At 42.7% G+C, this 15,168-nt stretch overlaps 1 protein-coding gene across 2 annotated transcripts in view; it reads left to right on the top strand.

The window, feature by feature from the left end:
* KIF7 (kinesin family member 7) overlaps positions 1-15,168 on the top strand; it is a 107,617-nt gene that overhangs the window by 87,852 nt on the left and 4,597 nt on the right. For both annotated transcript variants that reach the window (XM_082253215.1, XM_082253214.1), the window contains exon 17: positions 14,383-14,581. In XM_082253215.1, the coding sequence (XP_082109341.1) occupies positions 14,383-14,581 (199 nt within the window). The remainder of the gene's footprint in view (positions 1-14,382; positions 14,582-15,168) is intronic.

Below are 15,168 nucleotides of genomic sequence, written 5' to 3'. Positions count from 1 at the left end.
ATGTTCCCCCTTTTCCCCTGACGGGTCTTGTGGTGAACGCGGGCCCCTCTCTGTATGGTAAGGATGAGTTCCCCTCTATCCTATAACATGGCACAGATCCCCCTACTTTGAGTGTGATTTTATGTGCAAAAAGCCAGGAGGCTTGGTTTGGGAGCTGACAATCTAATTGTAAACATGTTAAAAAAGATTGTAATTAGTGGCAGTATGGGTATCTTACTGTGATAATATAAGTATCCTACCAGTCAGTAGCCACGGACATGTAGACTGCTTTCCTAGTCAAGTCTCCAGCGATAGCAGGCCTTCCGAACGGCCATGCGGTCCGCCAGGGCCGGTACCGCTGACCAGGCTAAATCCCCATGTAGAGAAGGTGTTGTGATGCTCTGCAGTCACGCCGCTATTCGGTACTAACCGCCGCCATTGTTTGCTAGTTCGCACGAGGCCGCCATTTTGGCGTAGCCTCGTGTCTCCAGCATGGGGGCGGCCATGTTTGAGGTGATCCAAACACCTCGTGGAGCTAGGGGAGGCGCCGGAAGGCGTGCAAAGGGGCGGAGCCGCCTCCCTTCTTCCTGGGCAGCCAGCCAAAAGACTTCCTGTTTGTGAACACAGCGCTGTAACCTGTTGCAGTGAACTCTGAGCATCAAGTGGTGAGCCTGGGGGTCTATCTCTCTCTCTCTCTCTCTCGATTGATAGGGATCCCTAGCAGGTAACACTGAGGGGCTTTTGTGGCGCTGGGGGTCTGAAAAAAAAAAAAAAAAGTTTTTTATTTAAATTTGAATTGTATTTTCCGGGAAATTACTGGAATAATCATGGACCCTGCCACACAAATACCCCCACCTGTTTCCCTCGAGGGGGCCACGGGACCCGCCGGTGCACAGAGTATGGATGCATTTACAGCAGTTTTGGAGTCTTTGGTGGCTCGGGTGGAGGCAGCCTGTCAGGGACGGGGGTCAAGAAAGCGACCCCCACCTACCCCTATATTATCTGACACCTCTGACTCAGATTCAGAGATGGTCACTGCAGCTGCAGGTCCCTCTGCAAGGGCTGTTATCTCAGGTAAAGCTCCCTCAGACAGTGAGGAGGACGTTCTTTCTCCCGCTATAATTCAGGAAGAAGCATTGGTGGACGCACTAGTTGTGGCGGTGCGGGAAACCTTAAGACTTGAGGTTTCACCAGCAGAGGCAACTGAAACAGAGATTCCCTTTGGTACTAACAAGCCCATTAAAACGGTCAAGGTTTTTCCTGTACCCAAGTGTTTTGGTAATAAAATTAAAGGAGAATGGGAGCATTCTAAGCGTACCTTTACTATTTCCAAGCGTATTGCTAGACGCTATCCGTTTGAGGAATCCATCATTAAGAAATGGACGGTACCACCAGTGGTGGATCCACCTATTTCCAGGCTGAATAAAGCCACGGTTATCCCAGTGGAGGACGCTTCGTCCTTTAAGGATCCGGTGGATCGAAAGATGGAAGCGGAGTCCCGCACTATCTTCTCCCTGATAGGGTCAGCATTTAGACCAGTAATTGTTATTGGTCTAGTTTCCCAGACACTAACGGAATGGGCGAGATTGGTACGCCAAGACCTAAGGGGAAAAGATATCCCCCAGGGAACATCTGATTTGATGGAACAGATTATACAAGGGCTACAGTTTGTCTGTGACGCAGCCTTGGATGCTACCCCCCTATTAGGGCATGCATCTATGTCAGCGGTAATCCTCAGACGTGTGCTGTGGTTAAAATGCTGGTCAGCTGACCTAGGTTCCAAAAAGACCTTGACGAATCTCCCCTTTCAGGGGAATCGCCTATTTGGGGCCACCCTAGATGAAATTATTAAGGACGCCACTGGGGGCAAGAGCACTTTCTTGCCACAGGCTGCTAAAGCTAAGGGACCTCGCAACAAGCGAGGACCTTTCTTTACCGCCCATTAAGGGTTCGTACGCCCGGCTGGAACAAGCGGGAAAGGCAAGACTCCTCCAGGAGGGTTCAAGAAAGGCTGGTCGGACAAACAGAGGACCGACTCAGCCAAACCCGAAGCAAAGGATTACACAGCCTGAAGGTGCGCCCCCACCCGGGTTGAGGGTGGGGGGACGTTTTCACCGGTATTCAGGACATTAGATCGAGCATCGACTACTACTACCGGTGCTATTCTTCCCTTCCAACATTTAAGTACTACAGGGAGCGGTAGTCACCGTTCCCTGAATAGATCTTTTCCTTTACCTTTTCCTAAGATTAGTCTCTATTCCCCACAGGAATCGGATCTGGTTGACCAGACAGACCAAGAAGCCTCTAGCCGGGTGACTTCGGTCCCTGAGGTTCAACCAGAAAAGATCACCGTTCCTAATAGGAATCAGGTATCTGATAAATGTGTGGGAACAGAAAACGACCAGACTTTCTCGGATGGTCGGGGCCAGATAGCTCTAGGGACGCCTGGTTCAGATCCAGTCAGCGCCAGTGGTCCTAGAAATTCTAGGCTGGCCTCGTCAAGCCGGCCTGGCCGACTTGGACATGCTAGTCGCAGACGTTCCGTGGGAACTTCGTCTCAGGGAGTGTCTGTGGTCTCAAGGACCAATCTACCATCGTGCTTTACAGTCGCTGGTTTTAAGGGCCTGGCCATTGAGACCCAAGTACTGAAGGACAGAGGGTTGTCAGCTTCAGTCATTCCTACCCTTATTAAAGCAAGGAAAGCGACTTCCAGCAAGGTCTATTATCACACATGGAAGACTTATATTGCGTGGTGCGAATCTTTAGGATTTCCTCCACGTACCTATTCGGTGACTCGAATATTGGCCTTTTTGCAAAAAGGGGTTGAGCAGAAACTAGCCTTGAGCACCATCAAGGGTCAAGTTTCAGCATTAGCAATCTTCTTTCAGAAACCTTTAGCTACCAAGTCCTTGGTGCGGAATTTTATCCAGGGGGTGTGGCACCTGGCTCCACCAGTCCGCGCGCCCTTACCGCCCTGGGATCTTAATTTAGTTTTGTGGGTTCTACAGAAACCTCCCTTTGAAAACATCAGGGAGATTCCCTTGCTTACTTTATCCCAGAAGGTGGCCTTCTTGGTGGCTATCACTTCTGCTCGCAGGGTGTCAGAACTGGCTGCATTATCATGCCAGTCCCCATACCTAGTGATTCATAGGGATAAGGTAGTACTTCATCCTAAGCCATCCTTTCTTCCTAAGGTGGTTTCAGATTTTCATCTGAATGAAGATATTGTACTACCTTCCTTGTGTCCTCAGCCCAATCATCATCGGGAACATGCGTTGCATTCCTTGGATGTGGTTCGGGCAATCAGGGTATACCTGAAAGCTACGGAATCATTCCGTAAGACGGATTCACTTTTTGTGATCACGGATGGCCCCAGAAAGGGGTTGCCTGCATCTGCCGCGACTATTGCCAAATGGATTAGACAGACGGTGGTACAGGCTTATTCTATTAAGGGTCAGAGTCCTCCGTTCCCTGTTAGGGCGCACTCCACTCGAGCGCTCAGTACTTCCTGGGCCTTTCGCCATCAGGCGTCAGTGGTCCAGGTATGTAAGGCGGCCACCTGGTCGTCGGTACATACCTTTACAAAATTTTATAAAATTGATGTGATGGCATCGGCGGATGCCTCTTTTGGCCGCAAAGTGCTGCAGGCCGCAATTTGAGGAGACCGGTGGTCTACCTCGAGGGTTTTTTTCTGTTGAAAATTTTTTTTTGTTGAGTCTCATCATTAAGGATGAGCATTGTAAACTTCTAGTTGGCACCGGTTGGGCCTTCTAGATTTGGATTTGATTTCCATTTTCCCACCCCTCATTTGTGATACTGCTCTGGGACGTCCCGAAGGTGCTGTATCACCGAGGACTACGTCTGTCAATGAGCGATAGAGAAAAATGGATTTTTGTAAAATCTTACCGTAAAATCCTTTTCTCTTAGCTCATTGACAGACGTAGTACCCGCCCCTCTGTTTTTGAGTTGGGTTGGGTTAAATTCTCTAAACACTGCTTTTGTGACATAACTGATTTGCTGTGGCAGAGAGAGAAAGAGGATATACCCTCGGGGACTGCCCCTAGGGTGTGGCCAGAGCATTTTATTTCCTGTCTAGTCCTACTCCTGTGGAGGCAACATAACCCGAAGGTGCTGTATCACCGAGGACTACGTCTGTCAATGAGCTAAGAGAAAAGGATTTTACGGTAAGATTTTACAAAAATCCATTTTTTTTACTTACCGTAAAATCCATTTCTCTGATGTTCATTGACAGACACAGCACCCACCTCTCTGTGGAGTTGTAATTCTTCTGACACTGCTTGTAACAAAACTACCTATATAGCAGGGAGAGGGAGTATACCCCTGGGTCTGCCCATAGGCGTAACCAGATCCTTTTTGTGCCTAGTGTCCTACTCATGTAGGGGGCAGTAACATTCAATGGTTATGAAGATCAGGAGCTGTGTCCATCAATGAAAATCAGAGAAATGGATTTTACGTTAAGTCAAAAATCCAATTTTTTCTTTTTTTTTTTTACATTAATTTTATTTACAGTTTTTTTTTTTTTTTTTTTCTTAACACACTGGGACCAGAGTAATATAATGTTACCATGGTTACATTGCAGTGCTCGAAGTTATCTGGATTTTTTTTTTTTTTTTGCACATTGTCTGATAACACTGAACTCCCAACTAGAATTGTAAGCCCTGCCCAGTTCTTCTATTCTGGGTGACATAACACTCCCCTCTCTCCTCATCTCAATAATGTAAGGAGGAGGTGTTTTTGTAGAATATAGCCAGGCAAGCCAAAAACTGATTAGAATGTCAGTGTCTGTCCGACATTAGAAGCTTGCTGGACTTCTTGCAGATCATCGGGTATTTTTATATTCTTGTAGCAATTTTGTAAAGCGACAAAGATTTTATGTGCATGTAATGCATCTAACTTACCCTTGGCTATGCATCTATCATATGTGCATGTATTGCAGAGATGTGCCTGGTAGAAATATGTTAGGTGGTGTTTAGGCCTCTTTCTGAAAATGCTGGTTGACAATTTTATATTTTTCTCAGTACAGTTTCTCTTGAAATTAAATACTGTATTTTCTGGCGTATAAGACTACTTTTGAACCTCAAAAAAATCCTCCAAAAATGGGGAGTCGTCTTATAGGCCGAGTATAATATCTCCAAGGTACCTCAAGTATAAGTAATACCGGTAGATGTAATCTCTCAAGACACTGACTGTGTGGGAATCCTGTACCGGAATACCGTATGTACCGTAGCTTCGGCTACATACAGTATACCGTGCTGAGCCAATCACAGGGAGCGATGTATTCTATTATTGAATGCAAAGCCTGCTCGGATTGGCAGAGTAACATCAGCCCGCCTCTCTGACTCTGCAAATCTGAGCAGGCTTTGCATTAAATAATAGAATGATTGGCTCAGCACGGTACACTGCCAAGGTACATACCGTATACCGGTACAGGATTCCCACACAGCCAGCGTCTTGAAATTACATCTACCGGTAATACTTATACTTAGGATACCTTGGAGATATTATGAGAGAATACATGTATTACAGTACTTGGGGTACCTTGAAGATCTATGAGAAATCTGATGTTTTTCGTTGGTGTTGCCTTGCTTCGGAAGGGAGGTAGTCTTATACAGCGAGTATAGCCCAAAACCTATGTTTTAACTTGAAAATTAGGGATAGTCTTCTACGCCAAGTCGTCTTATACGCCGGAAAATACGGTATATCCGAGGTTCAGGTTTTATGAATTTGTGTATATTTTATTTGAAGGGTAATGGTGTAAGGATATAATATTGTAGATGTACTTTTCTGTGAAAGGAATCCATGGATTTTTGATTAGAATGTCTGAAAAGCAATGTTGTGTGAATGAGGAGCTTTGACAATGACATAAAGTGATATCCCTTCAGTGATTGGGGATTATTTGTCAAGGAAAAACAGACATTGGGATTCTTTAGAAACGAGTTTGGATAAAACATTGCTAAAATGGACACTCCATTTAGAACTGGACACAAAAGAAGAAAGAAAAGGTGGTATTTTTTGTGTTCTTAGGAATGAAATCACGTCTTAAAATATTAGATAAAAATATATTTTATTGTGTACAAAATGTTAAAATTATATATTTTTTTGACACTAATTATGTTGAGAATATTAACATTTATGCATCCCCTAGTATCCTAGGGTCTCATGAAGAAGCGATCTACCATGAAACACGTTGGAACATTCGGGACCTTCATGTACAGCTCAGATGCAGAACCTTCAACTATTGAGCCTTCTTATACTTCTCATGTTATTCAATATATACACTATATGGAATTGACATGATGTAACGATATTGAATTCTGGTCTGAGAGAGGAAAACATACAGTGGGGAAAATAATTATTTGATGCCCTGCAGATTTTCTAGGTTTTCCCACTTGCAAAGAAATGAAAGGTCTATAATTTTTTATCATAGATGTATTTGAAATGATAGAGACAGAATATCAACCAAATACCCAGAAAAAACACATGATACAAATGTTAGAAATTGTGTTGCAATTCAGTGAGTAAAATAAGTGCTTGATCCCAACCTAAACATGACTTAGTACTTGGTGGAGAAACCCTTGTTGATTAGATATTTCTTGTAGTTGGTTACCAGGTTTGCATACATCTCGGGAAGGTTTTTGGTCCGCTCCTCTTTTCAGATCTTCTCTAAATCCCTAAAGCAGAACTTTAGGCAAAACTTTTTTTTTTTTTCATTTTGGATAGGTAAGCAAGGGTTCTTATCCTTTTCGGAATTTTTTTTCGCCATCTGTGTCCCATTGCAGAGATTTCCCTTCACTTCCTGTCCAATAACAGGAAATGAGCATAAATCCCTGCAAATTAACCACTTAAGCCCCGGAAGATTTTACCCCCTTCCTGACCAGGGGTTTTTTTGCGATTTTTTTACTGTGTGACTTTAACGGACAATTGCGCGGTCGTGCCATGCTGTACCTAAACGAATTTGACGTCCTTTTTTTCCCACAAACAGAGCTTTCTTTTGGTGGTATTTGATCACCTGTGCGATTTTTTTTTTTTTTTTTTTTTTTTTTTTTTTTTTTTTTTTTTTTTTTGATCATGCGCTATAAACAAAAAAAGAGCATAAATTTTGCAAAAATAACAATATTTTTCACATTTTTTTATATGAAATTCCCAAAAAAAAATGTAAAAAATCAAAATTTGTTTTATGCTACATATGTTTGGTAAAAAAAAAAACGCAAAAAGTGTATTTTAATTGGTTTGCGCAAAAGTTATCGCGTTTACTAACAAAGGGAAAGATTTTTGTCATTTTTGGTGGTTTTTTTTTTTAATGAGTAATGGCAGCGATCTGCGATTTTTTTTTTTTTTTTTTTTATTTATTTTTTTTTTTTTTTTTGCGGTACTGCGACATTGCGGCGGACGGATCGGACCCTTGACTGACATTTTTGACACTTTTGGGGTTACCAATGACATTACTGCAGTAATCAGTGCTATACATATGCACTGTTACTGTAAAAATGACACTGGCAGGGAAGGGGTTAACTGTATTGGAGAGGGAGGGGTTAAGTGTGTCCTAGGGGCGTGTTTCTAACTGTGATGGGACATGGCTACTAGTGTAAAAACAGAGATCAACGGTTCTACATAGTCTGATCCGTCTGATCTCCATTTTTACACAGGGGAGAATGACAGGCGGCTTGTTTACATTAGCCGCTCCGACCTTTCTCACTTCCCGGCGAACGATCGCGAGTGACCGGCGGACATCGGGTCCGCCGGTCACACGCACTGACTTGTTAGGGAACGAGCCGGGGCGGGCGCGCTCGCCCGCTATTGGCTCACAAGCCAGTGACAGGCTAGTGACGTACCAGTACGTCACTTTGCCTGGCCGGGGCTGACCGCCGCAGTATATGTACTTGCGGCGGTCGGCAAGTGGTTAAGGGAATTCCCTGGGGACCTCCAGGTTACCAGAACTAGTGACCCTATTGGAAGATTTCCCCTCTATTACTTTTCTGTGGACAACCCAAAATATGGGGTTTTCTTTTACTTTCATTTTCAATGATAATGGTAAACAGGACAAATGTAGAGGGTGAACCCCCCTAAGTGTTCTAATCAATCTCCACTCTATCCAAAACTAAAAAAAAAAAAAAGTTTTGCCTTTAGTTATACTTTGTTTCCGGGCTGTCACTTGGCAATTCGAAGTTTCAGCTCTCTCCATAAATTTTCTATAGGATTAAGGTCTGGAGGCTGGCTAAGCCACTCCATGAACTTAATGTGCTTCTTCTTCAGCCACTCTTTTGTTGCCTTGGCAGTATGTTTTGTGTCATTATCGTGCTAGAAGACCCATCCACAAACCATCTTCAGTGTTCCAGCTGAGGGAATAAGGTTCTCATCCAAGTTTTTACAATACATGGTCCTGTCCATTGGCCCCTCAATGCAGCAAAGTGGGCCTTTACCTTTATCAGAGAAACAGCCCCCAAAGCATCATGTTTTCACCTCTGTGTTTGACTGTAGGGATGGTGTTTTCCGGGGCATAGTCAGCATTTCTCTTCCTCCAAACACAGCGAGTCAAGGTAATGCCAAAGAGCTCCGTTTTGGTCTCATCTGTCCACAGCACTTTCTCTCAATCCTCCTCTGAATCATTTAAATGTTCATTGGCAAACTTTAGACGGGCCTGTACATGTGTCTTCTTGAGGAGGGGGACCTTGCGGGTGCTGCAGGATTTCAATCCATGGCGTCATATTAAGTTACCAATGGTTTGTTTGGTGGCTGTGGTCCCAACTGCCTTGAGATCATTCACAAGCTCCTCCCGTGTAGTTCTGGGCTGATCCCTCACTTTCTCATGATCGTCCTTGTCACATGAGGCGAAATCTTGCATGATGCCCCAGACCGAGGGCGATTGATGGTATATTTCTTCCAATTGCGAATAATCGCTCCAACAATTGTCTCCTCAAGCTTCTTCCTGATGGTCCTGTAGCCCATTCAAGCCTTGTGCAGGTCTACACTCTTGTCCCTGACATCCTTTGACAGCTCTTTGGTCTTGCCCATGATGGTGAGGTTTGCATGGAAGAAAGAGATTCTGTTGTCAGGGGTCTTTTATACATATAACGAGTTGTCATTAGGAGCACCTTCCTAAATTGACAGGACTAATATGTGTACCACATGAGCACATACTGTAGCCAGCCTTTGGAAGCCAGAATTATTGTTGGTTGGTAGGGGATCATTTCCTTTTTTTACTCACTGAACCGCAACTCCGTTTATAACATTTGTCTCATGTGTTTTTTCTGGATTTTTGATTGATATTCTGTCTCTATCATTTAAAATGCAACTATGATAAAAATGATAGAACCTTCATTTCTTGGTGAATTTACATAATCTGCAGGGGATCAAATAATTATTTTCCCCCACTGTATAGAACGGGATCTAAACATATATGGAAATTGTGAATTCATATGTGACTGCTGACTTTTTAAAGCAGAGCTGTACTCTCCTTCAGTCCAGAGATGGGATGTCCTGGAGCTCCATGCTGGCCACTATCCCTGAGCTGCCTGGTGATTGATACCTGGAAGCCTGTCACCCAAAGATGTTAGCAGCCGGCAGGGAGCTTTCATTGGCCAGTCTGATATAAGGTCACTCCTGCACATGTGCAAGAGTTCAGTCAGCTTCGGCATTGCCAAATTTCTACAATGAGCTGCTCATACAAGGGCGGACAGACAGGTAGATAACTTTAATGCAGAAGAAAAAAAAAGCATGTCTCTTCTGCAATGAAAATCCTGCCTGTTCACCTATTTTTTTTTTTTTTTTCCACTTCAAGATGATTTTAACATTTTGTACACAATAGAATATAATATTTTTATCAAATATTTCAAGTTGTGGTTTTATTCCTGAGAATTTGGCACCAAAATAAATCCCACTTTCTTTCTTTTGTGTCTGTATTTAACCACTTGCCGACCGCATATACTGCGGCGGTCAGCCCCGGCCAGGCAAAGTGACGTATGGGTACGTCACTAGCCTGTCACTGGCTTGTGAGCCAATAGCGGGCGAGCGCGCGCCCGCCACGGCTCGTTCACGGAGGAGTGCGTGCGTGTGACCGGCGGACCCGATGTCCGCCGGTCACTCGGCGATCGTCGGTAGAGAGGGAGAAAGGCAGGCGGCTAATGTAAACAAGCCGCCTGTCATTCTCCCCTGTGTAAAAATGGAGATCAGGCGGTTCTACTATGTAGAACCGTTGATCTCTGTTTTTACAATAGTAGACATGTCCCATCACAGTTAGAAACACGCCCCTAGGACACACTTAACCCCTCCCTCTCCAATACAGTTAACCCCTTCCCTGCCAGTGTCATTTTTACAGTAACAGTGCATATGTATAGCACTGATTACTGCAGTAATGTCACTGGTAACCCCAAAAGTGTCAAAAATGTCAGTCAAGGGTCCGATCTGTCCGCCGCAATGTCGCAGTCCCGCAAAAAAAATCGCAGATCGCTGCCATTACTCGTTAAAAAAAAACACCAAAAATGACAAAAATCTTTCCCTTTGTTAGTAAACGAGATAACTTTTGCGCAAACCAATCAAAATATGCTTTTTGCGATTTTTTTTTTTTTTTTTCCAAACATAGGTAGCATAAAACAAAATGGCCGAAAATGTTAAAAAATTTTGATTTTTACATTTTTTTGGGGGGGAATTCCATATAAAAAAATGTGAAAAATATTGTTATTTTTGCAAAATTTATGCTCTTTTTTTTTTGTTTATAGTGCATGATCAAAAAATCGCACAGGTGATCAAATACCACCAAAAGAAAGCTCTGTTTGTTTAGGTACAGCGTCGCACGACCGCGCAATTGTCCGTTAAAGTCACGCAGTAAAAAAATCGCAAAAAAACCCCTGGTCAGGAAGGGGGTAAAATCTTCCGGGGCTTAAGTGGTTAAAATTAGGGGTGTGGTGCAATTATTACCAAAGCGCATTTCTATGAGATTCTACACTATATTATATATCAGAACTGAAGATTAAAGCTGATATACTGTACATACTGGAAGCAAAGCATAGTTGTACTCAATAATTATGTTTTAATCCATTTACATTGTTGTGTACCAGCCCACCCTTTTAGTAATCTATTAGTTTGAGAACCCAACTTGTATTTGAGAAAATCATTTTCCAAACACACCTACTGCAGGCTCCTTTTACTTGCAATTCATGTAGAGATTTTTGGACGGGTTATTCATGTACATTCTTTGAATGGACAAATGTCGTTCGAAAATGTCACTTGCTTTTAACATTCAATTTTAACCTCTTCCCGCCTGGCTTATTGAAAATGACGACCAGCCTGGAGCACTGTTATTCTGGTAGGACGTCCCACAGGTCGCGCTTTGGAGCGATCTGTCACCCCCTATGTCCATCGGACATGGAAGATGACCGATCACTGTACCGGTGTTCCGTGAGAATTACCTACCCGTGAGAAAAACCTACCCTTCGTCACTTCCGGTTCTCGGCACTGTATGTAAAGCAGCGGTTACATTAAAACAGCTGTGCTGAAATACGAGTCATCTCCGCTCCTGTGCCTGTCACTTCCCTGATCTCGAATAGTAAATATAAAAGCGGCGGCGGGTGTATGAAAACATTAATCACGGAGCCGAGAGACGCTTTTATATTTACTTGCCGAGAGCAGGGAAGTGACAGGCACAGGAGCGGAGATGACTCGTATTGCCGCACAGCTGTTTCATGTAACCGCCGCGTCGGTAGGTTTTTTTCACGGTACACCGTGATCGTTTCATGCTAGTGCGCATGCGCACTAGTAAGCTCCTCAGTTCTTCTATTAGGTATCCGGGGCTCTGAGCATGCGCACAGCTGCGCTGCTCAGCTGTTTCTGCCCGGAAGTGACGAGGGGTAGGTTTTTCTCACGGGGTAGGTAATTCTCACGTTACACCGGCCTGCTGCCGGTACCATGTGACCGCTGTGGCCAATCACAGCAGATCACATGACAGTTGTACACAATGAGAGACTTTGATTCATGCCTTTTCATTGTGTGCTATTGTGATGAGCTCTGTGATTGGTCACAGTCATCACATGGAACACACAGGTCCAGTAACAGCCCATCTGTGCCATGTGAATAACTGTGGCTAATCACAATAATAAATGAATAGTTTTCATTCAGAAAAAATGTTGCTTTTAACTCTAAAATTCAGTTCTAAACAACTGTAGTGTGTATAAAGGAAAAAAAAATCCTGATTACCTCCCCAGAGTAATATTGTAGTAGCACTTTCTTGCTGCTCTGGTCACTGTATGTAAAAAAAAGAAAACAAATGTAATAAATAATATTGAAAAAAAAAAACTATATATATATATATATATATATATATATATATATATATATATATATATATATATATATATATATATATATATATATATATATATATATTTTTTTTTTTTTTTTTTTTTTCTTTTCTTTTTTTTTTTTTTTTTTTTTTTTTTTTTTTTTTTTTTTTTTTTACATACGGTCACCAGCCAGTGTCCCTGATCACTGACACACCAGTTATATGATGATGCTTTACTGCACTGATAACAGTATGTAAAAAAACATTTACATTTTTTATTTTTTTTTCATTTCCAATAAAAATTATAACTTAAAAAAACTCATCATGCCACTTTCTAAATACCTTGGACTGCCTACTTTCCAAAAAGGAGTAATTTCGGGGATATTTGTACTGTCCTGGAATTTTCAGGCCTCAAGAAATCAGAAAGAATGACAGTACATCAGGATTGGTTAAAATGTAGATGGTGCTGCGCAATTCCTAAAGTAAATGCATGTGACACGTGCGCTCCAAATCAATAGAACAATTATAGCGTCAAACCTGAATCAATCCATGTTACATAAAATCTTAAGTGCACCAATATAAAACAAGTGTTGGTATTTGCTAAAAAATAATAAGGCAGTCCCAATGTGATGAAATCAATATACACAAAGTTCACTTAAGTCAGGCATGTCCAAAGTCCGGCCCGCGGGCCAATTGCGGCCCCCAGGCTGCTTTAATACGGCCCCACAGGTAATTTGAAAAAAATACATTGGCATCATTCATGACTTTTTTTGCTGCCATCATTAATCATCATCAGTGGGTTCATATAGCGCTTATATGTGGTTAACCCTTGTGTGACAGATTAGGGAACACGCATGCTCCGGATTGAGATGAATACATTGTAAAATCTTAGTTAATGTCAGTTGGTCTAAATCAGTTATCAATATACTTGGACACAACATGTCTACTTTATGTTCCTTTTCATATTTTTTTTAACTTAAATGTTGACAGACAACCTTTATTACCAATAATATGTAATGTACTTTACAATGTTCCCGACATATATTTCAGCTTCCTGGATTTTTTTTTCATCTGGCCTTCAGATATGAAAGGCAGAGTGATTTAACACCTGTTTAGATTTGTCATCCATGTGACGAAATGAAAAGTATGCCGTATGCAATTAATTTTGCATAAAATAGGTAATTTGGATTTAATTTTAATGGTCCAAAGAATGTCAGGCAAAATGGTCGGCCCTCACGCATGTTCACTTCATTAAATCTGTCCCTCTTTGAAAAAAGTTTGGACACCCCTGACTTAAGTGATATGCTCTCCTTTTTCTGTGGGGGGGGGGGGGACACTATGCTTCCACCCAAACACCTCGGTGCTCACAGAACTCTCACCTTACTCCTAATTACTCCCCAATTTTTGCTCTTGCTGTAAGCCTGATTTCAGCTTTCATCTGGAGAGTGGGGGTTTTTGGTAGTTGCATCTGATCAGCTGAGAAATAACTTCCTGGCTTTTCTATTTTGGGACATTGTATGTCATCAAACTTTCTGCCCCTTTGATGAAGTGAAGTGTAAACAGGCCTTTACTCCTAAGATGGACATTATTTCTGTGGTTTACCCATATATTGCTTCATCTTAAAGGAGTTGTAAAGTCAGAAGGTTTTTTTTTTATCTTAATGCATTAAGATAAAAAGCCTTCTGTGTGTAGCAGCTTCCCCAGCACCCCCTAATACTTACCTGTGCCCCCTCTCTGTTCAGCCATGTCCCTCTGCAGTTCGAGACTCTCCCTCCTGATTGGCTGAGAAACCGCAGCGGCACCATTGGCTCTCATGGCTGTCAATCAAAGTCAGCCAATCAGGAGAGAGAGGGCGTGCCCGAACGGTAGCCCCGTGTTGGAATGGACATGGAGCTGCAGCTTGGCTCAGGTGCCCCCATAGCAAGCTGCTGGCTGTGGGGGCACTTGTCAGGAGGGAGGGGCCAGAAGCAGCGAAGAGGAGAATCCGGGCTGCTCTGTGCAAAACCAACTGCACAGAGGAGGGAAGTGTAACATGTTTATTTATTTTTTTTTTTTGCAAACAGTACTTTACAATCACTTTAATTCTGCCATATGTAACTTTTTTATAGGTAGTTACACTGCGTGAGGAGGAGCACAAACTGCAGATCGCCTTCTCAGAGCTGGAAATGAATCTGGAGGAGCAGCAGCAGCTGGTGTACTGTTTGGAGGTGGCACTAGAACGGCAGCGCTTGGAAATGGATCGCCAGCTCACTATGCAGCAGAAGGAACATGAACTAAACATACAACTCCTGCTGAAGCAATGCCAAGGTATGCTTTTGTCTTTATATACTTTGTATGTGATAAACAATATGGGTAATATTAATTAGAATATGAGCTGTGTTCTTATATTGACCGTATTGTACTCATTTCTGCTCTTTCTGACTGTTGCGTTAAAGTCGAACTATATGCAAAACTTTTCTTGGGATAGTGTAAGGGAGGGTTATAACCCCTGTCAGATTTTTTTCACTATCTGTATTCCATTGTGGAGATTTCCTTTCACTTCCTGTCCCATAGCCAAACAGGAAGTGATGGGAAAGCCCTGCAAATTAGGGGGAATTCTTTGGGGACCCCCAAGTCACCAGAACTAATGTCCCCCTTTGAAAGATTTCCCCTGTATTACTTTTCTGGGGACATCCTAAACTTTGTGATTTTTTTCTTTTACTTTCACTTTCAATGATAATGGTAAACAGGACAAATAGAGAGGGGAATTTTAACGGGAGCACAGACGGCAATAACAACTGACAGGAGTTCTAATCCCTCTCCACGCTATCCAAAACTTTAAAATAATGTTTTGCCTTTTAGTTCTACTTTGAGGCTGATTTTTAGGCTCTTCACACCTAGGCTATTTGAATCGC

Source organism: Pelophylax lessonae (assembly GCF_965119305.1).
Source record: "Pelophylax lessonae genome assembly, chromosome: 4".
Taxonomy (NCBI): domain Eukaryota; kingdom Metazoa; phylum Chordata; class Amphibia; order Anura; family Ranidae; genus Pelophylax; species Pelophylax lessonae.
The sequence above is the reverse complement of the archived record's forward strand: the minus strand, read 5'-3'. Positions and strand labels throughout refer to the sequence as shown.